Genomic DNA, 27,732 nt, shown 5'->3' on the forward strand with positions numbered 1-27,732 from the left:
GATTAACAAGAGTTCATTTTATTCACACAGGTTGTCTTTTGAAGCTGGCGTGTTGTCAGGAGCGAGTGTGCGGGGTGGAGTGGTTCATCTACGCTGCTCCCGGAATGTTAAGCGCCGTTCTTAGCTTTCTTATGGACCTGAGTGTAAGCAAGCTGCTGACGGGTACGTGAACTCGCAGAGATGAGGACATTATGTGCGGAGATTAGAAGGATACTGTACGTAAAATGAAGCACACAATCGACACCAATGTAAAAAAAAAAAAAACAACAACCAAAAAAAACAAGATTTACAAGTAATCCTCATTCACTCATTGTAGCATTGAAGAAAATGAGAGCAATACGCAAACATCTTTTTCACCTCGGCAAACCTTGATTCATAATCGTGATAATTATTGTGAGAAATCATTAACAGGATTAAGTGTCCTCGCATAAATGAATATCTTATATTATGAATAGTAACCCGTAAATAAAGGTACTTTGAACCTGCGCCTGAATCGGGAAGTAGCTCATTTTTGGGAAGTGTTTGGGAGATCACTTTGAAACGTACATTTGTTCAAATTCATCTCCGTTACTAATTGTAGATGTTTGTTTCCTGACATCAGGGTCCATTTGTGCATCTTTGCACCATGATGGGAAGCTACCTGAGTAGGCTGTGCTCGCTGCTACAAGCTCCAAAGGAGGTACTATCACAGAAGCCATGCAATCGTCTCACAAGAAGTAACAATACAACAATACAACAGTGGTCCAACATCCATCCATCCATCCATTTTCTGAACCGCTTCTCCTCACTAGGGTCGCGGGCGTGCTGGAGCCTATCCCAGCTATCAGCGGGCAGGAGGCGGGGTACACCCTGAACTGGTTGCCAGCCAATCGCAGGGCACACATAAACAAACAACCATTCGCACACACATTCACACCTACGGGCCATTTAGAGTTTTCAATTAACCTACCTTGCAAACCCACGCAGGCACGGGGAGAACATGCAAACTCCACACAGGAGGGGCCGGGGATTGAACCCAGGTCCTCAGAACTGTGAGGTTGACGCTCTATCCAGTCGCCCACCGTGCCGCGTGGTCCAACAATCATTCATCAATCTTAAAGGGCACATAATATTTTTGCTGGAGTGCATTTCCACCGATCAAGTGCTAAATTAAACAACCAAGTTATGTTTTAGTTGTCTGCGTGGTTCCCAACAGATGTGGAGGTACAAGGGCCCATTGACTGCTGCTTGCAACTTTGATATTCTCTCTCAAGCTGCTGAACCTTCCTCGAAGTCCCTTGGCGTCCCCCAGGGGAAACGTTCCACACAGTATCGTTGAATAGCGTTTGGAATGAATCGGTTCATTGTGCAATGCTTATATTGCAATAGTCAATAACTGCGCTGCTCTCTGCTCCCCTAAATGCACCGCTGGGCTAAATCAGGTTGTCTGAATCATGAATCGGAATCGGAATCAAGAGGCTGACCTTTGCCAAGGTCAGCAATGTTTGGTACTTTCAAATAAGGCTACACTGTGATTAGCTTGTTAACCAAAATGCAAACACTATGCTACTAACTGGAGGGCGTTATTAGTAGTAGTTTCTAGGCAGGACACGCCCCGCTGCAACATGATTGGCTCATGCTTCGCAGGAAGGGCAGGACGCATTGGCCCGCGCGGCCCCTCTGCGTAGCTTGACGCGCACGCGGCAAAAATTGCTGCTGCGCGTAGAATGCCGCGGAGATCATCTCTCGCGATTGGTCCGTTTTAGTCACATGCTGTGATGATGTAATCAGCGTTCCTCCCGGTTCAACATAGCACCTATGCCGCCGCCTTCTCGATCGATCTTGCACCATAATGAAACGCAGCGTCTGGTCATCTAGGTCTATTTGTTCTAGCAGACTCTGTTCCACGGTTGCCATTGTTGTTGCTTTGTTCCTTGTTACGGAAAGGAAAGTAAAAACGGCGACGGGAAACTCCACCCCGTGGCGTCCTAGCCAATACCCCCGACTTGGAGGTGAACTGCAGAACACTTTCAAAACAGCGCGCGTAGCTTGCGCTCGAGTATAACGGCAAGCAGCGTGACATCAGTGCGCTCACCGTCCGCGCGAGTATAAAGAAGCCTTAACGAGATGACCACTACTTCCCGTCCTTCTTCTCTGCGGCCTGCGGCACGTTGACCTTCCGCTTGTTGTCTGTGTGGAGTGGAGACGAAGGTATAGCAGGGTCAATGCACAGGTACTGTTGAAAAGGACAGAAGAGAAAAGTACAAACAAACTAAATAATACACTTCGGGCTCTATTTTTGTGTGAGCTAACACAGCCACCAATCGGAGCGGCTCCTCTCATTCCCTTTAAATGCGGTGCTATGTGTCTCGCACAGAGACGTCTGAGTGCGGCATTAAGGCCAGATAAACTTCAGCTTGTACAGTTGTTGATTGTTCCGCTCAACTTTAAGCTGCCTTAGTTTCACTTTCAATGAAGCCCAATTCTCTGCAACCCCGTAGCGCGCTGTTTCCGCCGTCTATCTTCTTTTTTTTTTTTTTGCACGATTTTCTCAAGACGCTTTTCGCAGCTAGGACCAACAGGACTCGCAGCCAGGACCAACAGGACTCTCTGTGGGTCTTATCGCTCAGCATCGGAATGTACTGGAGCGAAAATGAGCGGCTGACATTTTCATAGGACAATGAACCATTTAAAGACTACGCAACCTTTGAGGCGGCGGCGGTGTCTTCTTAAACCCGGCGCTGAAAGGATTTGCCGATCGGCAAATTTACATAGATGAAAAATGAATCGTACTGCCTCAAATTTGAGGGGCAAAATGTATGTGAGTCTTAAAAAAACAAACAAAAAAAACCCCCAAAACTGCCAATTTGAGTTTGTAAGACTTTTGTGTGTGTGTGTGTGTGTCACTTGACGAGATCTGAACAGTCGTCATCTTAATGCAACTCAAGCTTGGAATGCTACGACGTTATTCTCTCGATAGACCGAATTTCAACTGTGTTGTTGCTTTTCAGCAGTTGGAATCCATTCAAATGTGTTTTGGCGCACGACCTGAGAATTCAACCTGAACCATAAATGCTTAAGTTATTTTTCATTTTCACGTCATTTTTAGCCCAGTGCTTCTCACCCTGGAATGCCACTTTCCTATTGTTGCTCAGTCATGATCTACTTTTGGAGGAGTTAAGGACAATGAAGAAAAATTTAGTTTTCCAAAATAGCCGTCGGAAGCGTAGGTGCCGTATATCGTATTTGTATACTACTCATGAAACGTGAATATCACAATTGCACAACATCCCACCAATATCTTGCCGCTACTGTTTTCTTTTTAGGACATTAATGGTGGAAAAAGTTTTGAAATAATTTATCTTGGTCTCATTTTTTAAAATATTTTTTCATATATGGAGAAAAATTGCATTTGAACAGCGGTGTGTAGACTTTTTATATTAACTGTATATTTAACATTGGACGTCAAAAATGAGAGGGTGCTTTATTTCCCTACGTTAGCCATTTGGATCATTTTGTGCCTTTAGTTTATTAGTTAATACTGATTTTTGCTTCTTTTCTCTTTTTCCAGGGGCAGCTTTGGGTCGTTTGCTTGTAGAGGGAATTGTTTGCATGTCCTCCAGCACACAGGATTGGTCTTCTATGAATCCTGGGTGGTACGCACTTGCTGGAACGAAAAGGAAAAAGAGAAAAATGACAGTGTTTGGCATGTTAAAGTACATCCAAAATGGCCTTTGGTTGTTTGGGGTTTTAGTACAGCTAGTGGACTAATGCACCAAATTATTGCAGTATACACAACATATACTGTACAGCGATTCTGCGTTGTTGTTGTTGTGTTGAGGATAATGCGTCTCTCCTTTGACAGGCTTCTCTCCACGCAGGTGGGACACGTTTTGGGAGCCACATCGGCGCCGCTGCACAAAGCGGCTGGCCCGGAGGAGGTTGGACATGTTGTCGACAGCAGCAGCGAGACGCAAATCCCCGTGGTGGACTCGGTGGGCTGACACCCCAATGTGGAAAATAGTCGAATGTTTGGTTGAGTGTTAGTATAGATAGATACATAGATAGAAATATATACATACATACTTGGAAGTACAGTATGTACCAATTGCCTGGAAGCTGTGTAGCAGATCTTTTGTTTATTCTTTTTACACTAAGTGGAGTTAAAAATACCTATTGTTGGAACTTTTGTGTGTGTGTGTGTGTGTGGGTGTGTGTGTGTAGTGGACTAGGGCCTAGAGTGGAAGAATTGGAATTGGCCTAGTATGTCCAATAGTGGATATTATGTATATACTGTAGGTATAGTATGTTATATGAATCAGTGTGTTGGGGAAACAGCTCCTTTGGGGAGGATATAAACGGTGGTTTGCTCAGCGTTTCCTGTTTTTTTTTTTTTTTGCGTCAACTCTTCTTCACATCGATGTTCCATTCTCGCCCCCGAAGAGGTGCCAATGTTGCTGGGCTTTGTCACGCAACCAGAGCTGCACATGTTCCTGCGTCGATGCAGCGCTTCCCAGGTAAAACACACACACACACACACAGAGTCACTGTTGAACAGAAACAGTTCAAGAGCGACCTGAGGCAAATGAGCTGAATCGCACCAAAAAGCATTGATACTAAATTAAATTTAAAGGCACGCAGTTACTCACAAATGGCACGTGCGGTGCGTGGTAAAAGATGGTGTCCAAAAAGATAGGGACTGAACTGATATGGACAGTGCTGCTTAATACATCTCACCAAATGACAGCAATAAACACTGACTGTTTGGTAACTGTGAACGGTAACGTAATACAGTAAACCCCAAGGCCGGGCGCGCAAATACCGGGAAACTGCGACTAATTGACTAAAAATGTTTAGAATTGCTGTAATAATAGTTGAAACGGTAAGTTGACCACAAACTGTGATCCCCAAAAACAGTTTAATATCACTTCAAACTCATTTTGCAACATACAGATAATTTCATTCAAATAATGAAAAGAAAAAAAGAAAAAAAGCACTGTTTTCGCTCTGTGTCTTCCCCTAACAACCCAGGCTAAACTGTCAAAAAACGTGTAAACTGGTTCACGTTTGGTCCTTGTGCAGAGAGTGGAGCGACATCTGGACGAGGTGTGCAGCATTCAGCCGCCTTCTGCCCTTTTGTCTCCTCACACCATTCAGGAGGTGAGAAGGTTCTTATTGGTATTGTTGTATTTCTACGAATAAGTAATCAGCAACGGAGGCTCAAATCATTTCATGAAGCCAGTCAACCATGTAGAATAATTCCAAAACACCAGCAAATATTGATTTGATCGACGCTTTATGTCGACCATTGTTTCTCAACTGTTGTCACCTATTGTCAACAAGTCTCGACCCACATTTTGAAACACAACCACGTTCACGTTTACACAGATCGCCTTGTTAAGAAGCTGAGGATGAACATGATAACTGCATGCACAAAAATGAATATCATGACACCGATTTATTCTTTTTAACAAAGTGCAACATCAATGGTTTGTCTTCTTTTTAGCAAACAAAGGATGAAGACCAAAGCAACAGTAACAGTTTAACACTGTATTATTATGCTGAGATGTTTTTTTTTTTTTTTTATGTGAGAGGCCATTTAAATGCCACAGGAAGTTGCGTTTAGGACCCACAAGTAATAACATTTCGAACGCCGCCCACCACAGAATGCCCATATCGCCCGTCGCAGAAACCGAAATGTTCTTTTCAAAGCAAGGAACAAGTATGCGTCGGAAAAGTAACTTTAACCTTATGTGGAACATTAGCATAGGTTGGAACTTGAGGGGCAATCTTGGACCCTGACTGTATACCTGTTTTTGAACACTGTGCATTACTTTTTCATTTCCCAAACACGCTCTGTCAGCTGCTTACCAGAGTTGATTTCCCACATTTTAGCCATTTGAAAAGCATTGCAGGAGTGGATTGACAGTTTGCTTGCTTGCGTGATTGATTGAAGGAAAACTATTGTTTGTATTTGAAGAAAGAATCCCAATGTTTCTTGCAGGCTTTCAGCATCTTGAGCCTTGTTGGGGGTCAGACTGTTTTCATCACTGAAAGAGGAAGGCTGCTTGGGTGGGTCACATGGGCTGAGGTAACCTTGGCGCACGCTCGGGCTCAGTTGTCCTCTTGCCACATGGAAAAAGACACGTCTGTGCTTCCGTCCTCCAGATGAAGAGAATTTTAGAAGACTTGGCCAAAGAAATCTAAGGCGCTCTGAGGGGAAACATCCGCATGCCTGACCTATTCAATCATCTGCTTCAAATACGTCTAATGAGAACGATTAAACAAGATTAAAGAGCACTAACGGGGCGGCTCCGAATTCACCAAGCGAAGAGCCGTTGCTACGCTTGCACAGCACCGCTGTCAATACACTTGAATGAATATGAATGAATAATGAATACGCGATTAGTGTCGTCACTGTCTGAGTGCAAACACATGGTTTGGCTTCTCTGCAGTTTCACATTGCAACTCTGGCAGGCGATTACATGTCACCATGTGAGGACGAATAGTCCCCACTAATGGGTCGGGATGTTGCAAATAAGGCAAATGCGGGTCCCGGTTGAGAATCAACGCTATAAAAAAATGTACACTGAGTATAAAAGTCCAATTTAGCCAAGCCACGACAGGATACATTCGCAAATGTTTCACGTGAAGTTATTTTCAGTGACTGCTGGTGTTGAACCTTTTTTTTCTTTTTGCTTTCAAATGCAGGTACAGTGGTGGGTGCCTTGAGATACGAGTTTCATTTGTTCCTACGCTTGTATCTCAAATCATCTTCCCCAATGGAAAGAATGGAAATGCCATTAATTCGTTCCTCCGTCCCAATAAAACCCAGAAGAATATTTGTAATGTTTTTTTGTTGTTTTTTTTAATATGAAAAATAGCACTCTACAATATTGTACTTTATAAAAAATATGCAGTCAATGACAATCAAATACAATGTAAAGAAATTGGATGCCTTTTACCACTTTTGCTTCAATTCACTGGACATTGTGCTGCTCCTTCTGGTGTTAGCGGCGCGGCCACCGGGGAGCAGGATAATGCAGACATACAGATGGAGGGTTCTGCACATGACGCTGGTGTCAGCTTCCGAGTAAGCCGCAGTAGGACAGGTAACGCTCAATACAGTAGACTGGTAGAAAAATCCATTTATTTCAGTACTCAAACATTATATAGCTTCATTAAACACTTGGGGAAAAGACTTTTAAGAGAGAAAATTCCTGCCTAGTTTCCACATAGAAAATGCTCATCATTGTTTCTTGATTGTTTGTAATTTGCTGTAATCATCAATTCAAATTTACCAAGATGTACCTGTATTAGTCATTCTTTGAAGAGGATAAAGAGTATATGCCGGTGAGTATCAAATTGTCTGTCTCCATTGTGTTGTTACACCGTTTGTGTTCAAATATCCACGGCTTAACGGGTCAAACACTGATGTGATTCATTAGCCTGTCAATGGCATTTTGCATTGTTTGTTAGCATTAAGCTAAGTGGACTTTCCAAAGGCAAAGCTACAGAATATGGTTGTTTTCAACGCACAACGTGTAATTCTCTTCTGTTTAGTTTGACGGTAAACTTCGACTGCGATTGGCATTTAACAGCTTGAAGCCTCTTTTTTTTTTCTTTTTTTTTTTTTAAAGGATTGTTCACCACCTGTCAAACTGCTGCTTGTTGTGAAGTGAGGATCTCGTATCGCAAGGCACCGCCGCAGTTGCAATGCGAAGGTGTTTAATTATAAAACACATCATCCTCGGACGGCGAGCTGCTGTCTATGTGTCTCACGGCCGCCTCTGCGCTGACCGCACTGCGTTTGTCCTCGCTGGGAGAATTGCTCTCCCGCTGTCTAATGGAGGCCACCAGCGGAGGTCGGGGGGCGACCAGGCCGCCGAGCTGGCCGTCGCCGTGTGCCTGAGCGCGGAGGCCGTGCAGGTACTGGGGCACGCTGACGCTTCCGTCGTCCAGCAGGAAACAAGACAACAGGTGGCTCCTCGGTGCTCCTGAGACGGGATCGGTACAAGTACTAAAACACGTGAAAACAACAACTGCAGTCCAACACTTCTGATATATACTGACGCAAGTCATAATGTGACCTCATATGTTCGGAAAAAAGTCACATGATAGTCCAGTCGGAAAACCTCAGTTCAAATGAACTCTTGGTGTGTACTCTGTTTCTTCTTTGACTTTTTGCGATTTATTTGCTCCATTAATGCTCACCTTGCCGATGCACAACCTATTCGACTCGCCGTGACAACTACCTACTGACACTTTCCCCATTAGCGAAATCAGGCAGCAATGTGTACTATTTCAAATACATTTACACCCTAAGTTATAATCTTTCTTCCATCAAGTTGCATGAAGTTGCCTTCAAGTAGCGTTTCTCTTGACTTCCCTGCTTCCAATACGTGGACTGTATGCAGATGTTAGATTATTATTATTTATTTTTATTTTTTTTGGGGTTCAATAAGATTTCAGCAATCTAATCTGCCCAGACTGGTTCTTCAGCCAATCATTTTCCATTTTTCTGTCTTACATCTGTAGCAAGCATTATTATATTACATTTAATAAATCAGCATCTCCTTTGAGTTTTGAAAGTTTTGAGATAAATATTGATTTAGAACTGTGCCAGATGATGTACGAGGCTGTTATATTATGTTTTTGTAATCAGACTGACATCTTTCCATATGTTAGTATACCAACTGTTAGCATGTTAGCATTTGAGTTAATCTCCTTTAAAATGCTTCCTTACAACGGCAAAATGTAAAATCCTCTTGCTTTCTATACTCATACTGACAGATCAACTCATCTAAGCAATCTTAACCGTTTCCAAAATGTCGCCTTGAAGCTTTCGCAAATGCGACTTTCGAACTTGCAAGACTCAGCAGGCCCGTTCCAAAAGTTTGGCCTGCCACTGTATCTCAAGTACTGGTTGCTCATTGGCTGAGCAGATTCATTGTTTTGTCGAAAAATGACAAAAAATGACCATTAATGTCTAAGTTTATGTGACCCTGTCGCTGCATAATCGCCGCAGCTTCAAGCAACCTCTGTGGGGGCAGTGGAGCGGAATTCGATCGCCGATTGGCTCGCCATCACAGACAGAAGAGAGACTTTGGAAGCAGGCCGTGCCGCCGACAACCAACCTTGCAAGCTGGTCGAAGGTTGCTCGAAGCAGTCGTTCACGGGCCAAACACTCATGGCCGCCTCAGCCAAGGCAAACTGCTCTGCTACTCCTGCACACAAACACGTTGTTTTTCCATGTGAGTCATTGTCCCCGAGAGCCGTATTGATCGTACTTGCCTGAGAAGAAAAACAAGGGCCACAAGGTTTGTTTTGCTCAATTGACTTCCTTCTTCTGACTCACCGGCGGCAAAGCGAGCTTCCTTGATCTCATCTGTCATTTGGGAGTAAAATTGTTCATCTTCCTGGGGCCCCCAGCTTCCGCCTCCTCGAGCCCAGCCTCCGCTCCAGCCCCCGCCGCCTGGCCCGCCTCCCCAGCCCTTCCACTCGATCAGGTGAGCCACTCGCCCTTGAGCCATGGCCGTGGGCTTGGTGATGTGGTCCTTTATCGTAGCCACCAGACCTAAAGCGGGAGGGACGCATCTTGAGCAAGTGGATGACATAAAGATGTGTACAGGGAGGCTGGGGATAGATAATATGGAAGCGAAAGCCAGGAAAGATGAGGTCATGAAAAAGAATATGGCAAAAAAAAAATTTTTGCGGCCTTTCTAATTCTGCTGTCAGAGTAAGAACGGAGCAAAAGAACATGTTGATGAAAAGAGGAACGCAGCTGAGCTGAGACAAATAGATGACTATGCCGTACTTGAATGTTTATTCGTCCTCTTCGGTTTGGATATGGGGTTATGAGGTTAGTGTGCATATGTCCGCGTGCATATAAAACAGCACATAGGCGGCAAATAAAATGACTAGTGCCCATGGCTACTAATATAATTTCCCACGTCGGCCGGTTGACTCATGGTGAGGCGCAGCTTGTTGTTGTGGCTGTAAACGTGCGCATACGGTCTCACCTAACAGAGAGGACGTGGCCAGCTCGCCAATGTTGTAGTGGTCGCTTTTATCTGCTGCTCTGCCGTTTGACGGAGCCTGCTCATCCTGACGGACACAGACAGAACATCTTCATTACCGCATTTGGAAACAAACAAACAAACACGTTTCAGCTTGTTACATTTCTACATTTGCATGTCTGCGCGTCGAGCCGCTTTCACATCGCATTCCCTACAAATTGGAGCGTCCGGAACGTAACGGTAGAGTCCATATTTAGTCGTCTGTCCCTTTCAGATAGGACTCGCCGAAGCGTACGTTCACACAGCCGATGCAGCTTTGTGCATTTATCTTTGGGAGTACGTATCTGTGTCTCAGCAGCGGTTTTCCGTAATGAAGATGAACAGAACGATGTTGAGCAACGCACTACTAAAAATGATTTATTCTGGTAATATATATAATAGATACAAATAAATAACTGTATCAGTACAATCAAATAAAAGGTTGGCCGTTGATGCAAACATAAGTGAAATGTATGGCTAGCTTCAGCTTACACCCTTTTGGCTTATCCTTGAATATTGTAAAAAAATAATAATAATAATACCCCCCCCCCCCAAAAATTAACTCAATTGCTCAATAATGATGTGTATGTGTATTTGATATTTCATCCGAAAGTGTCATATAACGTTACAACGCACTCAGTTCCCAGCTCCTCGGTGTGCCAAATTGAGAATAACGGGCCGCACCGATGACGTCTGTGCAGCATTCGCACCTCCGTGCTGACCAAAGGTGGATATTTCAAACGCTTGTGCTTTTCGCACCAAAGTGGCTGGGGTCAATATGGAGAAGGACACGGGATTGATTCCTCTGGCTTCTTTTCCATTCCCTTCAACATGTTTACAACATGGTGTGAGTAAAATCGATGTCAAGTGGCTACCTGTTTTTTCTCCCCCCCCCCCCCCTCACCACTTTAATTGACAGCTAAGGGCTATAAGGATAAAAGTATTGGGACACCTTGTCTGAAGACGTGGGATTGTTCTGTCATTGATTATTCAGTATTTTCCAGGAGCCATAGTTGATAAATGACCTTTGCAGATTTTTAAGTGTGATACAGGAGTGGACTGAACCTGCTCCATTATTTTTTTTATCAACAACGTACGTGGCATTATCAACAGAATAGAAACAAGAGTTCCTCCTGCCTGCAAACTCACGCTTACCTCACACTCGTTATAACCTGAGCAGACGGCTCATTAGCAACACCAAGGGCAACATTTGAGCTGTAGAAGGATAGATACAGTGGATAGGAAATGTCTACACATCCCTTTTCAAAAAAAATGGGATCAAGATAAGCCATTTTGTAACTCTTTCACCCAAAAATAAACACTTTTCGAGAGGGGAAATAGAAATAAACAACAGATAATTTGGTTGCACAAGTGTGCACACCCTCATAACTGGGGATGTGGCTGTGTTTAGAATGAACCAATCACATTCAAATTCACATTTGAAGTGCCACTGATCAACCCCAAATCAATTCTGTATGTTCTAGTAGGCTTTTCCTGACCATTTTTCAGTCTGAAGGTTTTTGTGCCAACATTGACTGGTATTTGTTCATGATTCCCTCCATTTTGACAGCCCCAAAGCGTGATGTTGCTGCCACCATGCTCGACGTAGCTTTGGTTCCTTCGGTGATGAGCCAAACATGCCTTTTGGAATTATGGCTTCTGGCCCAAAAATTAAAACCTTGGTTTCGTCGGACCATAACACCTTTCCACCCCCCCATGCATTTAGAAGATTTCAAGTGTTTTTTTGTTTTTGTTTGTTTGTTTCAAAATATTGAAACCAAGGTGAATTTTGAGCTGGAATTGGGGCTTTAGTCGAGGTGGAGGGAATTACGAACAGTTCAAAACACCATTCAGTGTAAGCACAAAATCTTTAGGCTTAGAGAGAAAAAAGAAAGTCAGGAAAAAGCCTACTAGAACATCTGAACTTTGGTGAGGTACAGCCACACCTCAGTTAAAAGACAGTGTGCACACTTGTACAATCAAATTATCCCTTTTTTTTTGTTACTTCCCCTCTAGAAAAGATGTGTATTTTTTCAAATGAGTTGTATAGGAAAAAGATCACATTAATGGTGTAAAAACTTTTGAAATGGTCTCCTTTTTTAACATGACAAAAAACCTGGGGTGTGTGGACTTTTTATATCCACTGTAAATACGAGGCGAAATTTAGCAGAATTAATTTGGCCTTTTCTGGCTTGAGAGCATCATACCTTGTGGAGGAAGCGGACATTTCGGACACGTAATAAAGAAGACTAACCTCCGGGGAAGGAGATTTGACTCACCTTGGCGGAGAGTGCAGGATGACCCTCGTGGAGCGCCGTCACGGGACAGTGGACATCTGTGGGTCAAGCACACACGCAGATGTCACACGTGTGCCGGCCGTGCGCTCGTGTTTCGTTTCTCGACACAGCTCATGGGGTTCGGAACTATTTGCTTCTTCTGATCAGGGCCACGGATCAAGCGTTCCCTTCGACTGGAGCCTCGTGCCAACTTGATTAAGGGAGTGAGGCTCATGAATGACGAAGGAAAATTACAATTAACATCCTTGAAAAGGTTACTGGAAAGACACACACACACACACTTGGGGTTTCCCCTGAGAGGTGGCGCAAGAAAATTGGCTGTTGCTATGGCAACGCTACAGCAACAGGAGGGGAGTGAGACCCTTTCATTTACTTAAGTCACAAGAGCAGGAACAAACTCTCAAACACACACACACGCACACACACAACTGTTTTATCTGTGTGTCTGCCATCCTCCCTTTCGGAATATTTTCAGCGTGCATCACAGATTCAGACGTCCAATGTCATCCTTAATGACGATGCCGCTTGATGACTTCAGCATCTCATTCCTCGCGAAGTTCTCCCAAGCAGGAAGGGCCCGAGTGAGCATTTGCACGTCAACCTCGCCGCACAGAATGCGAATGACGAGATGCGCTTTCGACGGGATTTGGTCTGGTTGTCCTTATCCTCACAAAGCACAACTACCCGCAGACTCACAAGGGAATAGTGGTGGGGGGGTTAGGGGAATGAGTGGAAATGAGTGGTGGTGTTTTTTTGTTTTTGAAATATAGAATAATTGTGTCTCACACTCATCATTTGGAGGACAGATTCAGGTCATGATTGCATTTTTATGCATTTGTGGAATTTTTAGGTTCTGACGCTGGATGTCTGCCATTGACATGTCAGCGGTGTCACTCACTCTTGCGAGGATAAAATAATCATAGAGCAACTTTCAGACTGGCTTTCACACGCGCGCGCAAGCACAAAGATATGCACACGCATGCATCTGGACACTGACCTTTGTGACTTTTACAGAGGGAGCAACCCATGATGCGTGGAAAGCCTGCAGGCGCTTATGTTGTGCCCATGATGGCTTGACGATGACGAGGGAGGGCAGCTTGCTCACCGGGAGGAAGAAAGAGACAGGGAGAGGTAGTGGGAGGGAGAGAGCAGAAAATGGGGAGAAAGTAGGAATGCATGTTTGGTGACGTCTCCAACAAATCCCCTCCCCTCTACATCTCTATTCTTCTCACAAGCATGGGGGTGGGGGGTCCAATCAGGGAATACAACAAAATGATTGCAAGCGACAAAGGATGTTTTATTTCCATGGTAATTATTTAAATTGGGTTCAAATGGAATTATTATGTATATTAGGCCTGTAGGCACGTGGTGAGTGTGTCTGCCTCATGGTCAGAGGTTGCGAGTTGGAATCAAGGTACTTCGGTTTCCACCCACGTTCCAAATAAAAACAACCACGCATGTTAATTTCGCTGCCGCTTGTAAATTGTCCGTACATGCGGTCCAGGGCGCAGCTCGCCAATCGCCCAAAGTCCGGTGTTAGCCAAAATGTTAGCGCTTGCTAACTTAATTTCGTTTGCTTTAAATATTTCAGTCGGGTGCCAATCTGTACATGTTACAGTAAATTCAAAAAAAAAAAAGTATATATTTAAGTCGCAAAGTAAAAATGTTCAACAATTTGCATTAAAAAACAAAAATGAACCAGTGACAGCTTTGTTATACTTTTTTTCCAAGTGTAGGCTACATCTTAGCAGCAGCTGGCCGGATCTTGCGTCATACTCAGAGAGCTCATTTTAGAGGTCAAAGATTACGCGACACACCACGACATTTCCCGTCGGCCCTTGTCATCTGCGACGTTGCGATGCTGTTAACCTGCAATTCCAATTTAAAATTGCAGCAAAACTAGCCACTCGTGAAAAGTCGCGTCGCATTCGGCCGTGTCACACGGTTCAGCGGCCTTACGAAAAGTGCATTGTTTTCTTGTTGCCGTTGTTTTTAGCATTAGCATTCACAGTCCACAGATGTCTTAAATGTCTTCTTCCGGCGAGAATTTGAAAGCACACCATTGACACCTACACGACTTGAATGGAACAGCAACTACTGTTTTTTTTATTTTATTTATTTTTTTGACCTAATAAAGCATTTTCAAGATGGCCTTTGCACAGTGCAGAACAGTGCTTCTCTTTGTTGAACACAGGCACATACAAATTTTACATTAGAACAATATTACAAAACATATATCCACTGAAATAAGGATGATCTCTTCTCAATTTACTTCAATTAAATTTACCCACTCAGAATGAACTCTGGGCCAATTATGTATCTGCTGAGTGATTTCTTCGCCTTTTCACGTGACAGATAATTTTCAAAATAATTGGAAAATTACAGTCATGCTAGATCCTAATTGACCTAATACAGGGAAATGTTTAGTCTGATTTGATGTCAGGCAACGAGGAAAAAGAAGTGCATGTGTCTTTTTAAAGTGTATGTAAACATCTGGTTTCAGCTGTATCTCCGAAAATGTAATTCGCATCTTCAGAAAACATGTTACGGATCACGAAACGTCATTTCTGACACCTAATGGTAAAGACAGCTTGGTATTACGACTTTGAAAAGTATTATTTTAGATTTTTTTTCTTTTCTTCCTTGAGAAGCAATTGTGACCTTTTGGTCACGGATTACAACCGCCAATAATTCAAAATGCTCACATCAATAAAATGTATTGATTTTCAAAAGGAAATTGAGTGGCCCACGTCTTTACCGCAATTGATCAAATTATATGAAAATGACCCGTACTGTATATACAAATATATTCTATTTTCTAAATAGACCTCTAACTTTTATTTGATATTTTATTTTCCGTCATTCATTTTCATGTTCTGTACATGTCATTTTTTTCTGTACACTCAGTTATTTTGAATCTTGCTATTTCCTTGTGGAATGTTACTTAAATTGCATTGCCAGATTTGGATTATTAAAAATTTTAAATTTAGTTTGAGCACTGCCAAGCGGTCAAAGAGCGCAATTGCAAGTTTTTTCCACTGCGCATGCTCATGGGAGAAAAAACCCCAACAAACATCCGACCGGTCCCTCTCAATCGATCAGCGAGAGGAAGATGGCGCTCAACCAAGTCAACAGCGCACGATCGATCACCGAAAATCTCGATCGGCTCTTTCACTAAGATACACTTTTGCTAGCAGCAGCCGGGCTCGAGGACACGTCGAGGAGCGAGCAAAAGAGCGATTCCGGGGGTAGGTCTTCATGAATAGCGCTCGGCTTGAAGGCGTTTAAGGGAAGAGCCAGCTTTGAAAACAACGAGCGACGGCGTCCGCCATCTTGTCATCCTGGCTAGGCATGCTAAGTTCATCCCCGATAACACGACCGCGACGATCATAGAGGAATTGTAATCGATTTGCAGCGGGTCAAAAGTGGCCGGAAGCGTTCATATTAGCATATCGCTATCACGGATGAAGTTGTTTTTTTTATTTTTTTTGTAATGCCAGAATGGAGTCTCTAAATCCTCAAGCAGCAAACGAACATTTAATTTATGTCTCGGATCATCAAGTGATCGTATTTAGCCGACCGTTTTGTAGAGAATTAATTATAAAAGCTGTCGTTTCATTTTAACCCAGTTTAGTGACACTATTGTTAGTAAACGTGCAAAGCACGTGTTTCACAGATATGGTCGGAATTAAAGTGGAAGTCCCGAATACTCATTAAGCCAGTTAAGTACTGACTTTTAAGTACAGCATATCTATAGCCTAACACTATTTACCAAAATAAGCCTTCTTTACTCTTGGGACTGTTTCCTTTTGACCAGCCTGATTGGTGCAAAGTACAATCAAATTTGTTTTTTAAAAATGATTTCTGATGTAAATAGTTTTTTCCTCTTCGCGAATAGAAAAAGAAAATTCCCAAAAAGAGCGAGATTTGCTTTATTTTCTCCTGATACCATAGAAAATGTGAAAAAAAAAAATTTCTTTTCATTACAGATAATGTGAAAAGAAGTACCTCCTGTTTTTGAAAATATATATACTCACCAACATGTATGTGGAGTTTCCATGTTATTTATGATACGGTGGGCATCTTATTGTTGAGGCATAAGTAGGGACCGTCCACACCCAAAAATTCTGAACTGAAGGATCCTTTTGTATCAAACCCTGCGATTGGCTGGCGACCAGTTCAGGGTGTGCCCCGCCTCTCGCCCGAGGTTGGCCGGGATCGGCTCCAGCGCGTCCGCGACCCTTGTGAGGATAGAGCGCTACGGAAAATGGATGGTCAGTTTCTTAGCGGTAATTAAAGTCTTGTGTCGCTACTTCGAAAAATAGTCACTTAAGTGGTCAGAAAAGTCGCTAAATATAGTGACCACGTTGCCTCGGCTTCTTTAAACAAGCTCCTCGCAGCCATGTTGTTAGTGTAAGCAGCGTGCATGAGCGGGGCAGGCTTTGAAATAAGGAAGGTTTTAAAAAGTGTCCTGACAAATAAACGAGGAAATGGATGCATCGCCCACTTATGCATTTGTACATTTTCCATCCATCCATTTTAGATACATGTCCTCGTTCGAGGCGACAGGTGGGGTAGACCCTACTGGCTGCCAGCCAATTGCAGTTTGTGCGTTTTGCATTTTGTGACAAAAAAAAAAACAATAAATAAATGACATGACCTTCTACTCATCAACTGTCCCAGAGTCTTCGTCAGCCTCCAAAAAGCCTCGAAGGGCAATGGAGTTCCCTTGGCACAGCGGGAAGGTCTTGGAGCAGCTCAACAACCAGCGCAAGCAGGGCTTGTTGTGTGACTGCACGTTTGTTGTGGATGGAGTGGACTTCAAGGCCCACAAATCTCTGCTGGCAGCCTGCAGCGCCTACTTCCGCACCCTCTTCCTGGACCAGAAGGACGTGGTGCATCTGGACATCAGCAATGCCGCAGGTTGTGACGAGCGCTGCATTCCGCTTTTCTGTGAATGCAGCCATTTGTGATGCTTTCCATCGCTGCAGGTTTGGCCCAGGTCCTGGAATTCATGTACACAGCCAAGTTGAGTTTGACTCCTGACAACGTGGAGGAGGTGATGGCTGTCGCCAGTTTCCTGCAAATGCAAGAGATTCTAAACGCTTGCGCCATCTACCAGTCGGGGGATGATCCAGCTCCGTGCCTCGGAGTCGTGGCGCTGGATGTTGCTGAAGGTGAGTGCAGTGTAGGATTGATGGCCGACAATTGATTAAACAAATGGTGTACTGTGGTACCTTGACTTAAGGGTGCCTCAACTTTTCTGGTTTCATTTTTTTACACAATGTACACACAGCACCGCATATTGACAAAAAAAAACGGAATTGTTGAAATTTGTGCTGATTTATTATAAAAGAAAAACTGAAATATCACACAGCCATATGTATTCAGACCCTTCGCTCAGTATTTAGTAGAAGCACCCTTTTGAGCTAATACAGCCATGAGTCTTTTTGGGAATGATGCAATAAGTTTTTCACACCTGGATTTGGGGATCCTCCTTGCAGATAATCTCCAGTTCTGTCAGGTTGGATGGTGAACGTTGGTGGGCAGCCATTTTCAGGTCTTTCCAGAGATGCTCGAGATGCTCAATTGGGTTTAAGTCAGGGCTCTGGCTGGGCCATTCAAGAGCAGTCACGGAGTTGTTCTGAAGCCACTCCTATGGTATTTTAGCTGTGTGCTAAGGGGCATTGTGTTGTTGCAAGGTGAACCTTCGGCCCGGTCTGAGGTTCTGAACACGCTGGAGAAGGTTTTCGTCCAGGAGATCCCTGTACTTGGCCGCATTCATCTTTCCTTCCTTTGCAACCGGTCACCCTGTCCCTGCAGCTGAAAAACACCCCCATGCTGCCACCACCATGCTTCACTGTTGGGACTCTATTGGACAGGTGATGAGCAGTGCCTGGTTTTCTCCACACATGCTGCTTAGAATTAAGGCCAACAATTTCTGGTGGACGACTGGTTAGAGCGTCAGCCTCACAGTTCTGAGGACCCCGGTTCAATCCCCGGCCCTGGCTGTGTGGATTTTGCATGTTCTCCCCGTGCCTGTGTGGATTTTCTCCGGGCACTCCGGTTTCCTCCCACATCCCAAAAACATGCATTAATTGGCGACTCTAAATTGCCCGTAGTTGTGAATGTGGGTGCGGATGGTTGTTTGTTTCTATGTGCCCTGCGATTGGCTGGCAACCAGTTCAGGGTGTACCCCGCCTCCTGCCCGATGACAGCTGGGATAGGCTCCAGCACGCCCGCGACCCTCGTGAGGAGAAGCGGCTCAGAAAATGGATGGATGGATTTTGAAATGGTGGTACAGTAATTTCTCCGAACAAACTCTTTAACAAATGGCTGCAATATAACGAGTGAAAAATTTAAGGGGGTCTGAAAACTTTCCGTACCCACTGCAGGTACAGTTGTGTTTTCTGCTTGCATTTCTGTTTTTTTTTTTTTTTTTGTGCTGGTATTTTGCCAGATGTCTTTTTTTCTAACCATGAGAAAGTGGGGGGAAAAAAGGTGAGTGGTGATGAGAACTGTATGATGCCCGTTGAATTAAAGCATGAAATCAGTGCGGCGGAAAAAAGCAAAGATTGAGTTCAGCAAAAAGTGGAAATTGTTTACATTCTGTTTTAACACTTACATCCTAGCTCTCAGCAATATTTTTCCGTAAATGTAACTTCTACTTCCACGGTTACCTGGATGACACCTAGCGCTACCTCTCCACGCTTCCTTCTTCCTCCCTTACTGACTGCTTCTCTGAACTCAAACACTGGTTCTCATCCAACTTTCTACAACTCAACAGTGATAAAAGCGAAATGTGTAAACATTTCAACAAATGTACATGGCTTTCACGTACATTATTATTTGTTTTGTTTCTCGGATAGGAGGAGAAAAAGCAGGTGACGGACAGCCGAGAGAGGACAGCGACAGTGACCTGGCGGAGGTGGCGTTCCGGGCAGAGCGGGGTCCTTCCACGTGCGCCGCAGAAAACAACGATAAGCTCACAGAAGATTACGGCCAAACCACACACGGCTCAGCGCAAACACAGAAGGTGGACGTTTCCGAGCCGAACCCCGCCCAAAGCTGTCCAGTTCTCGCACAACCCACCAAAAGCAGCGTTGCACAAAAGAGAGCGCTTGTGAAGAAGGAGGACGAGGAGGACGAGGAGGATTGTGACGCTGGACAGGATGCCGCATCCACTTTTCAGGATGATCCCTCTGATGTAGACTACACACCACGTAAGTTCATGATAAGAAAACGTGAGCTTCAACACTTTGGTTTGTTTTTGAGCAGCTGGAAATCTTCACATCCCCATATGATGTGTTCCAGGGATTGTATTGTGATGTTTTCTGTTTTTCCAGATGCACCGATCAAATCTGTCAACACCCCCATTTTTACCAGTTCTCGCGGTAGACGAATTAGGAAACCTCCTCGACGGAACTTCCTTCCTGGTAATCTCTGGTTGTTGTATTTATTTGCTTTATTGATGTCACTGCTTTTAAATGGACATTCGCTTGTCCAATGTATATTTGAGGCAAATTAAATTGCTGTTTTAAGGGCTTTCATCCTGGTGAAAATTTACGTTTGGTAGAAGCCGAAGGCATGACCCTCAAAATGTGGCTTTAATTTTAATGTAGTCATAACGCCTAAAGGGGAATTTCAATTCACTTTGCTGTATTTAGATTTTGTGAACCAGATCACACACGCAGGCATGCAAAGATGTCAGAGCATGAAATTTGGTAGACATGTCTATTTACTGTACATTGTAAACTGGGGGGAAAATAAATCTGGTTGAAAGTGTTATCATGATCTATCATCATTCTCTCTTGGCGGACTGTAAGACAATGAACCAGATGATGAAGGTATAAAAAGTGAACCTAAGAAGATCAGGCCAGGCCAGGAGGATGAATGCGAGGAGGTTGATGAAGACGACGCGACCACTGAGGCGCATTCGGACACCGGTCAGCTCGTGGGAGACGTACGCAACGACACAGAGGAGAAAGCAGTCCACGCCGCTGCGATCGGCAGCCGATCCGAGTCGAAGCCTTACAGCTCTGTGACGCACAAATGCGAGGTGAGAAATGTGCACGGCGGGCAGCACATTGGCGAGTGTTTTATCAAGTCTGGCTCAATGTCGTGAGGTCCAGGGCTCGAATCTCCACGCCGGGCCTCCTGTCTTTGCGAAAACATGCATGTTAGCTTAACTGGAGACTCGAAATAAATGTTTTCCTCCAACGACCGCATACGGAAAAATGGAATTTAAAACACATGCTAAAACCAATCAATCAAGCAATTATATATTGTTTATATATTGTAGTTATATTTTTAAAAAACTGTTACGTTGCAGCTTTCTATTGGCGATGTGACAAATAGTTAAGGATTTTGAAATGGCCCACTGCCCTGTGTCCCACTATTTCACAAAACAGAAAGTGGAGGAAACCATATTTAGATTTATTTGTTGTCTTTTTTTTGTTTTTTTTTCAATTATACACAGCAGTGCACAATGAAACAATGACATTTGGTTATGTCAGCTCTGCTACAACCATCTGAATAAATGAAACAACAACCAATGAAGTAAAATGGAGACAAAACAATGAAGGAGAAGTGACTAGTGGAAATCCAAACATTTTTGCTTCTTAATTGGTATTATCTTTAGTCACCAATATTAAGATAATTGTTTTGGTCAACATTTTTTTTTTTTTTTTTTTTTGTGAATTTGCTTATCTAGGAAAGCTCGATATAAAATCAGTGTATTATATTATTAGTAGTCGTAGTTTTCAGGGGTGTCAACCCCATGCGCAAGCCCCCCTCCCTGAAAACAACAACAACAAAAACAAAATATATGATGTGCACTTTTTTCAAGGACTGTGGGAAGAAATTCACGCACACTGGCAATTTCAAGAGACACATGCGCATTCACACGGGAGAGAAACCCTTCACCTGTCGAGACTGCAACAAGGCTTTCTCTGATGCGGCGGCTTGTAAAGCTCATGAGAAAACACACAGGTCAGAGCCACATGATACTTAATTCAACTTTTTTTTTTTTTTTTGGCTCAACTAATCACAGGCTACCTAGTATTAATGCCCCATTGTCTTCCCCTCGGCAGTCCCCTGAAGCCATACTGCTGCTCGATCTGCGGAAAGAGCTATCGTCAGATCAGCCTGCTCAACCTGCACCGCAAGCGGCACACCGGCGATGCGCGCTACAGCTGCGAGTCGTGCGAGAAGCTCTTCACCACGTCGGGGAACCTGAAGCGCCACCGGCTGGTGCACAGCGGCTTGAAGCCGTACCACTGCGAATACTGCGACAAGGCTTTCTCGGACCCCACCGCCAAGATGCGACACTTGGAGACGCACGACGCCAACAAGGGCAACAAGTGTCCGCACTGTGACAAACGCTTCAATCAGGTAATGACGATTTATACACCTGCAATCGGATTGCTTGGACACTGCTGTATAACATTCATTCAATCAAGATGTTACTTAACACATAGTATTGGGCGTGGTAACTACTTTTGTGGTCTTGTCTGTTTAGCCTGGAAATCTGAAGGCCCACTTAAAAATCCATATCGCAGATGGGCCGCTGAAGTGCAGAGAATGCGGCAAACAATTTACCACATCAGGTAAGGAAAATAACATCAGTACAGTCAGTGACGGAAATTGGCATGTGCAAATTGTGCCACCGCACAGGGCGCCACCTGAGGGGCATTTATTTAATGTATTCGTACAAATTAAATTGGATCGCAAGTTTTTTTCCTCACGGCACCATCTGCTGATTCTGATCAGCACTGCCCGACTAAAACTGCGACTAACAATTTTTCTCTAACATTAAAATCTATGGGCTTAATTAAAACATCTCTATGTATTCATAGACATAGATATATATTATATATTCAGGCAAATTGTTTTGTGTGTCAGGAAATCTGAAGCGTCACTCCCGGGTCCACAGTGGAGAGAAACCATACGTCTGTTCGCACTGCCAAAGAGCGTTCAGTGATCCGGGAGCTCTGCAGCGGCATGAACGCATCCACACAGGTACGTCGGTGACACCAAGTGCACAGAGATGGAAAAAGCACTGGTATTCAGTACTTATGTAAAATACCTGTGCAAAAATACAACTCTAGTATAAGTACTGAAGCCATTCCCTTACTTAAGTATTAGCACAAAAGTACGCACTTATAAATGAACTTCACTTCAGTAAAAAAGTCAAATGTAAATCGACATTGTTCTACCCAATAATAAAAGACATATAGTGCAATTTCTTATTGGCATGCTTTCTGACTGAAACTCGTCAAAAATGAGCAAATTATGGCTTTGAGTTTGGGTTTTTGACCTAATTTACTGCCAGCGAGTCAGACTTCAACAAGCTAGCTTGCTAAAAAACTAACATGGTTCATTCATTGCAGGCGCAGTTGAAAACTATCCATCCATCCATCCATTCTCTGAGCCGCTTCTCCTCACTAGGGTCGCGGGCGTGCTGGAGCCTATCCCAGCTGTCATCGGGCAGGAGGCGGGGTACACCCTGAACTGGTTGCCAGCCAATCGCAGGGCACATCGAAACAAACAACCATTCGCACTCACAGTCATGCCTACGGGCAATTTAGAGTCTCCAATTAATGCATGTTTTTGGGATGTGGGAGGAAACCGGAGTACCCGGAGAAAACCCACGCAGGCACGGGGAGAACATGCAAACTCCACACAGGCGGGGACGGGGATTGAACCCCGCACCTCAGAACTGTGAGGCTGACGCTCTAACCAGTCGTCCACCGTGCCGCCCAGTTGAAAACTAGAACCCAAAAATAATCTTACTTATGAAAGGTTGTTGCCAGTTCGGAGTTCCCTTGCTGGGATTGTACGACGTGTGTGCAATGGTACACAGCACAATGTGCAGGCATCCTTGTTATTATGGTTTCCGACCTGCCGTCCACAAACATGGAATGTGCTGGCACTTTTCTCCACTAGCTCAGCTACATGGAATGCGCCAACATTTTGCCCCCACTAGCTTAGCGTTGCCGTTGCCACGCGGCTCAAGGGGGATTTTCGTGTTTACGAAGTCTATGATCAATGCGCTTGACTCGCTTACTTCCGGTTTTTCGTCATCCTGCTTTTTAATTTGTCGTCGTCACTAACTTTACTTGAGCATTTATTTTTCTTGCAACTTTTTTACTTTACTTTTTAAACAAGTATCTGTACTTTCTACTCCTTAAAATTTTTAAATCAGCTTGCTACTTTTAAAACCTTTTAAAGTACAGATACCTAAAAAAAAAATCTACTCATGTAATGTAACGAAGTGCAAGTGCTTCGTTCCTTGTAAGTACAAGTACTTGGTTACTTCCCACCTCTGCAAGTGCAAGGCAAAACATTCTCAAAGTTCAGCCTGATTGAATGCCCACACGTGCCGCAACACTTATCCTGTCTCACAGGAGAGAAACCTTGCGTGTGTCCCACCTGTGGCAAAGCCTTCACCCAGGCCAGCTCCCTCATTGCGCACGTCCGCCAGCACACCGGAGAGAAACCCTACGTGTGTGATCGTTGTGGTAAAAGGTCAGTGACTGTCTACAGTGGTGCCTTGAGATACGAGCTTCATTTGTGCTGTGACCATTAATCTGTTCCAGCCTCCCCCCAAAAACCAAAAAAAAAAGGTTTTGTGTTTGTAATAAGGAAAACATAGCACTATAATATAGTACTTGTAAACCCTAACCATGTAAAGAATTAAACAGTTTGCGCATCGTGATTTAATACTGCAATCCAATGCATTGTGCTGCTCCTTCTGGTATGCTTCCCTTGGCCATAGGGAGGTAGGATAATACAGTCATGCAAATACAAACGAAGGAAGAATAGTACTCATACATTGTTTTTCAGATCACTCGTATCTCAAGGTTTTAATCGCGTTTAACTTACAAAGTGTCCAGTCATGGACTTGGCTTGGGATGTCCTGTAATTTTGGTCTTTCTCTGGCAGGTTTGTGCAGTCCAGTCAACTGGCCAATCACATTCGCCACCACGACAACGTGCGCCCTCACCAGTGTCAAATGTGTGAGAAGTCATTTGTCAACGTGGGCGACCTTTCCAAGCACATCATCGTTCACACAGGTAACACGTGTGCCAGCTTCCCTTTTTGACGTTTCGCTTGACTGTTGACTTGTCTTTAGGAGAGAAGCCCTTCCTATGTGACAAATGCGGCAGAGGTTTTAACCGCGTCGACAATCTACGCTCTCACATCAAGACCGTCCACCAGGGCAATGCTGGCATGAAGCGGCGGCGGCCCGGTGCCGGCAGCGACTCGGACGTGGAGAACGACAGCTGCGTTGAGGCATCCACCTCGGACGGCGAGATCAACATTGTAACCGTCACCGAAGACATTGTTACCCTTGCGACGGAAGCCCTGGCGGCCAGCGCTGTGGCTCAGCTAACAGGTCAGAGAATTGAGTGACGTCAGGCTTGATACGGTATGTACACTATCTCACAAAAGTCAGCACACTCATAAGTGGAAATGTCCAAATTGGGTCCAATTACCCATTTACACTCCTTAGTGTTATGTGACTTGTAAGTGCTACAAGGGCTTAGATGTCAATGGGGAGCAAGTGTATTAAATCTGGTGTAATTGGTCTCACGCTGTCACTGCAAGTTCAATATGGCATTTCATCGCAAAGAACTCTCTGAGGATCTGAAAAATTGCCATGCCAACGCATATTTACACATGATATGGCACGGAATTTGGTACTCAAGGTCCTAGATTACCCCAATAAATGGAGACTTTTGAAACATAAATAGAATATAGATTAAAATATGAAAATAAGATAAAATAAAAAAGATAGATACCTGGGAGGGGGGACGCTGATGTCAGGGCTACAGATCATTGTGTGTGTTTTACTGTGTAACAGCTTCCGGAAAGAAGCGGTTCCTCAGACTGGTGGTCCTACACTGAATGCTCTGTAGCCTTCTTCCTGAAGGGCGTGGGTGGATTTTTACTCTCCTTAACCCTTAAATTAAAGATCGCCTAGGCAATAAGAAGGTCCAGTAGCAACCTGTAAAGCTCTGGTGAACTCCATGGCCAAGAGTTTTAAGGCAGTGCTGGAAAAAAATGGATGCCACACATTATATTGACACTTTGGGCACAGTTTGGCCAGTTTCACTTTGGGGAGTACTCATTTTTGTTGCCAGCGGTGTCAACATTAATAGCTGTGTGTTGCGTTATTTTTGATTTATTTTAATTAGAACTATTGGAGTTTAGTTTGCTGACTGTCTACTTCTTGTGGACATCATGAATGAACTCTACCTGTATCACATTACTGCTACCATTACGAGTATGTGTAATTTGTGCAGTTTATAAACCAGTGCCCTCAGTGGACCGAATTTTATGGTTTGCAATAGTCTGCTGTGCGCAGATGTGACCAAGCAGTGAACTTTTATTTATTTTTTTACTTGTGGATTATCTCGTGCGGTTATATTCATTTCTGTTCCACGAAGTTGAGTGATCGTATTGCGATATTCGTGTGACTCGCCAACATTGCATCACACTAGCCAAGGTAACTTTCAAGTGGGACTTACCCATCAATCACATGGACAAACATTTATTCAAACCTTTGGTCAATGTCAGTCATCAGTAAACCTGAAAGCCAACGCTTGTTCATGTGTTTTCAGTGTTACCAGTGGATGCGTCCGTGTGTGCTGATGCAACCGAAGCTTTGAAAGCGGAAATTACCAAAGCAGTAGAGAAAGTGCAGGAAGCAGGTGAGCCTGAAAAGAAAAAAGTGCGTAAACTCTTACGAATGCACAGTGTGGGCTCGAGGCACCATGAAACAGAAAGAACTAAAATCTAGATCATGAAATAAATTGAATGCCCTCATGGTAATGGTATATATTGTGATAGAAACTGAAGTGGAAAAATTATAATGGAGGTGTTTTTGAATGGGTTATATCGATCTTAAGAAAAGCTATAACTAAATATGTGTGCGTGTGTGTTTGTGTGTGTGTGTGTGCGTGTGTGCGCACATCAAAAACAGCCATCCATCCATTTTCTGTACCGCTTATCCTCAAAGCTACGTAATTTTGTATTATGCTGATCTCAGAATTTAAATTCAGCACTCTACGGTGCAAACAAACACAATTAACATGCTGATATTAGTCATATTATATTATAGTAGTATAGTATTTAATATATATGAATGTACTTTAGACCTTCTTCATCTGAGGTAACGTACACGTTTGGTTTTCAGACGTGTGTGCTTGCCGTGCAGCTGTTATTGTCTCTCTATACAAGTTTCGTATTGTACTACCTCCCGTTTGTACTGTTCCAAGTTAGTTACTCTCATGAGATTTCTTTTTCATCCATCTAAGTCTGCCGTAGGTCCACTGGCGTAGTGTGACGTCAGCGGGAAGTACGTGACTAGCGACAGAGCTAACGTCTGTTTGCGACTGCAGGGGAAGTTAAGAAGCGTCATGCCACTGCCGACATTACCCCACCCTCGCTCATTTTCATCACTTACTCTCGGCGGTAACGTGTTCACAGCCAGGTTGCGGTGAAAATCCTACTGTACCATTAAAGCACTTAATCTCGTGTCTATTTGAAAAATTGCTTGTCCTTGTGATACACGTTTATTTACTGCAATGGAGGCAAATATCGATTACTACGCAAGCCGAAATTCCAGTCCCTTTCCGGCTTCTTTGCCCTCTCTTTCCTCTTCTCCCTCACCACTCTTGTTCTGCACTTCGCGGTCAAGAACGACTGGGGCTTTTTGATTTATTTATTTTTAGCGCAATTCGTCGGTGGTGTCCAAATCTATACATTTTACTGAGTATACTGTTTATAGCGCGCACGCCTATCAACAACAAAATGCGAGTTTAGAGGGTAACTCAACGCACTCACACTCAACACAAACTGAAATAATGATCCAGTCTCCTTTTACCTACTCAGAGCAGAATGAAAATGATATAATGGCTTCTTTTGGCATTCTTTTTGTTTTTAGACCCCAACACGGAGATACTTTACGCCTGTGATTCATGCGGTGATAAATTCCTGGATGCTAGTTCGCTAGCTCAGCATGTACGCATTCACACAGCCCAGGCCTTGGTCATGTTTCAAGCAGACTCGGACTTCTACCAGTACACCGCGGTCGCCGGCGCTGAGGGGGACAGCGCCGGAACGTGGCAACCCGTAGCCGAACAGGTGATCCAGGAAGGCGAGCTCATATTCCGTGGCCAAGATGGAGAAGGAAATGCGGAAGAGGAGACCATAGGGGAAGAAGGGCTGATTAATGGGAAGAAGGCGGAGGATGGACAGCTTGAAATGGTGGCTGAGCTCCAGACGGATCGAAAAGCTGAAGGAGAGCTAATTGTGTGCGAGGTTCAGGTGTAGTCATGCTCATTTTTAAAGGCTAGGCCCTGTAAAATGAAAATAAAAGGTTTTGTTAA

The 27,732-nt window shown here is 44.0% G+C and overlaps 3 protein-coding genes across 11 annotated transcripts; 2 read left to right on the forward strand and 1 right to left on the reverse strand.

Annotated features, from left to right (window-relative positions):
* Positions 1-36: 36 nt before the first annotated feature.
* On the forward strand, positions 37-6,280 carry clcnk (chloride channel K). 4 transcript variants are annotated; one of them, XM_061789205.1, is made up of 7 exons: positions 37-162; positions 602-679; positions 3,845-3,974; positions 4,423-4,496; positions 5,062-5,139; positions 5,984-6,070; positions 6,148-6,280. In XM_061789205.1, exons 2-7 carry the CDS (start codon positions 626-628, stop codon positions 6,184-6,186), a joined length of 462 nt encoding a protein of 153 aa, XP_061645189.1. In that variant the 5' UTR covers positions 37-162; positions 602-625; the 3' UTR covers positions 6,187-6,280. The 4 variants fall into 4 exon arrangements, with proteins under 4 accessions (XP_061645189.1, XP_061645103.1, XP_061645282.1 ...); XM_061789119.1 differs by having other exon boundaries at positions 5,984-6,194; XM_061789298.1 differs by lacking the exons at positions 37-162; positions 6,148-6,280 and adding an exon at positions 3,551-3,635 and having other exon boundaries at positions 638-679; positions 5,011-5,139; positions 5,984-6,103.
* Positions 6,225-16,446, reverse strand: fam131c (family with sequence similarity 131 member C). 2 transcript variants are annotated; one of them, XM_061788986.1, is made up of 7 exons: positions 16,372-16,446; positions 13,332-13,430; positions 12,317-12,372; positions 10,002-10,086; positions 9,338-9,556; positions 9,117-9,206; positions 6,225-7,976 (listed from the first exon to the last, which is right to left on the reverse strand). In XM_061788986.1, exons 2-7 carry the CDS (start codon positions 13,360-13,362, stop codon positions 7,708-7,710), a joined length of 750 nt encoding a protein of 249 aa, XP_061644970.1. In that variant the 5' UTR covers positions 13,363-13,430; positions 16,372-16,446; the 3' UTR covers positions 6,225-7,707. The 2 variants fall into 2 exon arrangements, with proteins under 2 accessions (XP_061644970.1, XP_061644890.1); XM_061788906.1 differs by lacking the exon at positions 16,372-16,446 and having other exon boundaries at positions 6,226-7,976; positions 13,332-15,268.
* Positions 15,430-27,692, forward strand: zbtb17 (zinc finger and BTB domain containing 17). Of its 5 annotated transcripts, none has more exons than XM_061788440.1 (16): positions 15,440-15,582; positions 16,324-16,623; positions 17,018-17,257; positions 17,326-17,511; positions 19,204-19,557; positions 19,681-19,770; positions 20,161-20,393; positions 21,183-21,325; positions 21,427-21,727; positions 21,855-21,942; positions 22,238-22,354; positions 23,743-23,863; positions 24,281-24,411; positions 24,471-24,734; positions 25,963-26,052; positions 27,288-27,692. In XM_061788440.1, the coding sequence occupies exons 2-16, from the start codon at positions 16,602-16,604 to the stop codon at positions 27,674-27,676; spliced, it is 2,769 nt and encodes a 922-aa protein (XP_061644424.1). In that variant the 5' UTR covers positions 15,440-15,582; positions 16,324-16,601; the 3' UTR covers positions 27,677-27,692. The 5 variants fall into 5 exon arrangements, with proteins under 5 accessions (XP_061644580.1, XP_061644424.1, XP_061644646.1 ...); XM_061788364.1 differs by lacking the exon at positions 15,440-15,582 and adding an exon at positions 16,064-16,203; XM_061788516.1 differs by lacking the exon at positions 15,440-15,582 and adding an exon at positions 16,064-16,203 and having other exon boundaries at positions 16,324-16,608.
* Positions 27,693-27,732: the final 40 nt, after the last annotated feature.

The sequence above is a fragment of the Phyllopteryx taeniolatus genome, chromosome 1 (assembly GCF_024500385.1).
Source record: "Phyllopteryx taeniolatus isolate TA_2022b chromosome 1, UOR_Ptae_1.2, whole genome shotgun sequence".
In the NCBI taxonomy this organism is placed as follows: domain Eukaryota; kingdom Metazoa; phylum Chordata; class Actinopteri; order Syngnathiformes; family Syngnathidae; genus Phyllopteryx; species Phyllopteryx taeniolatus.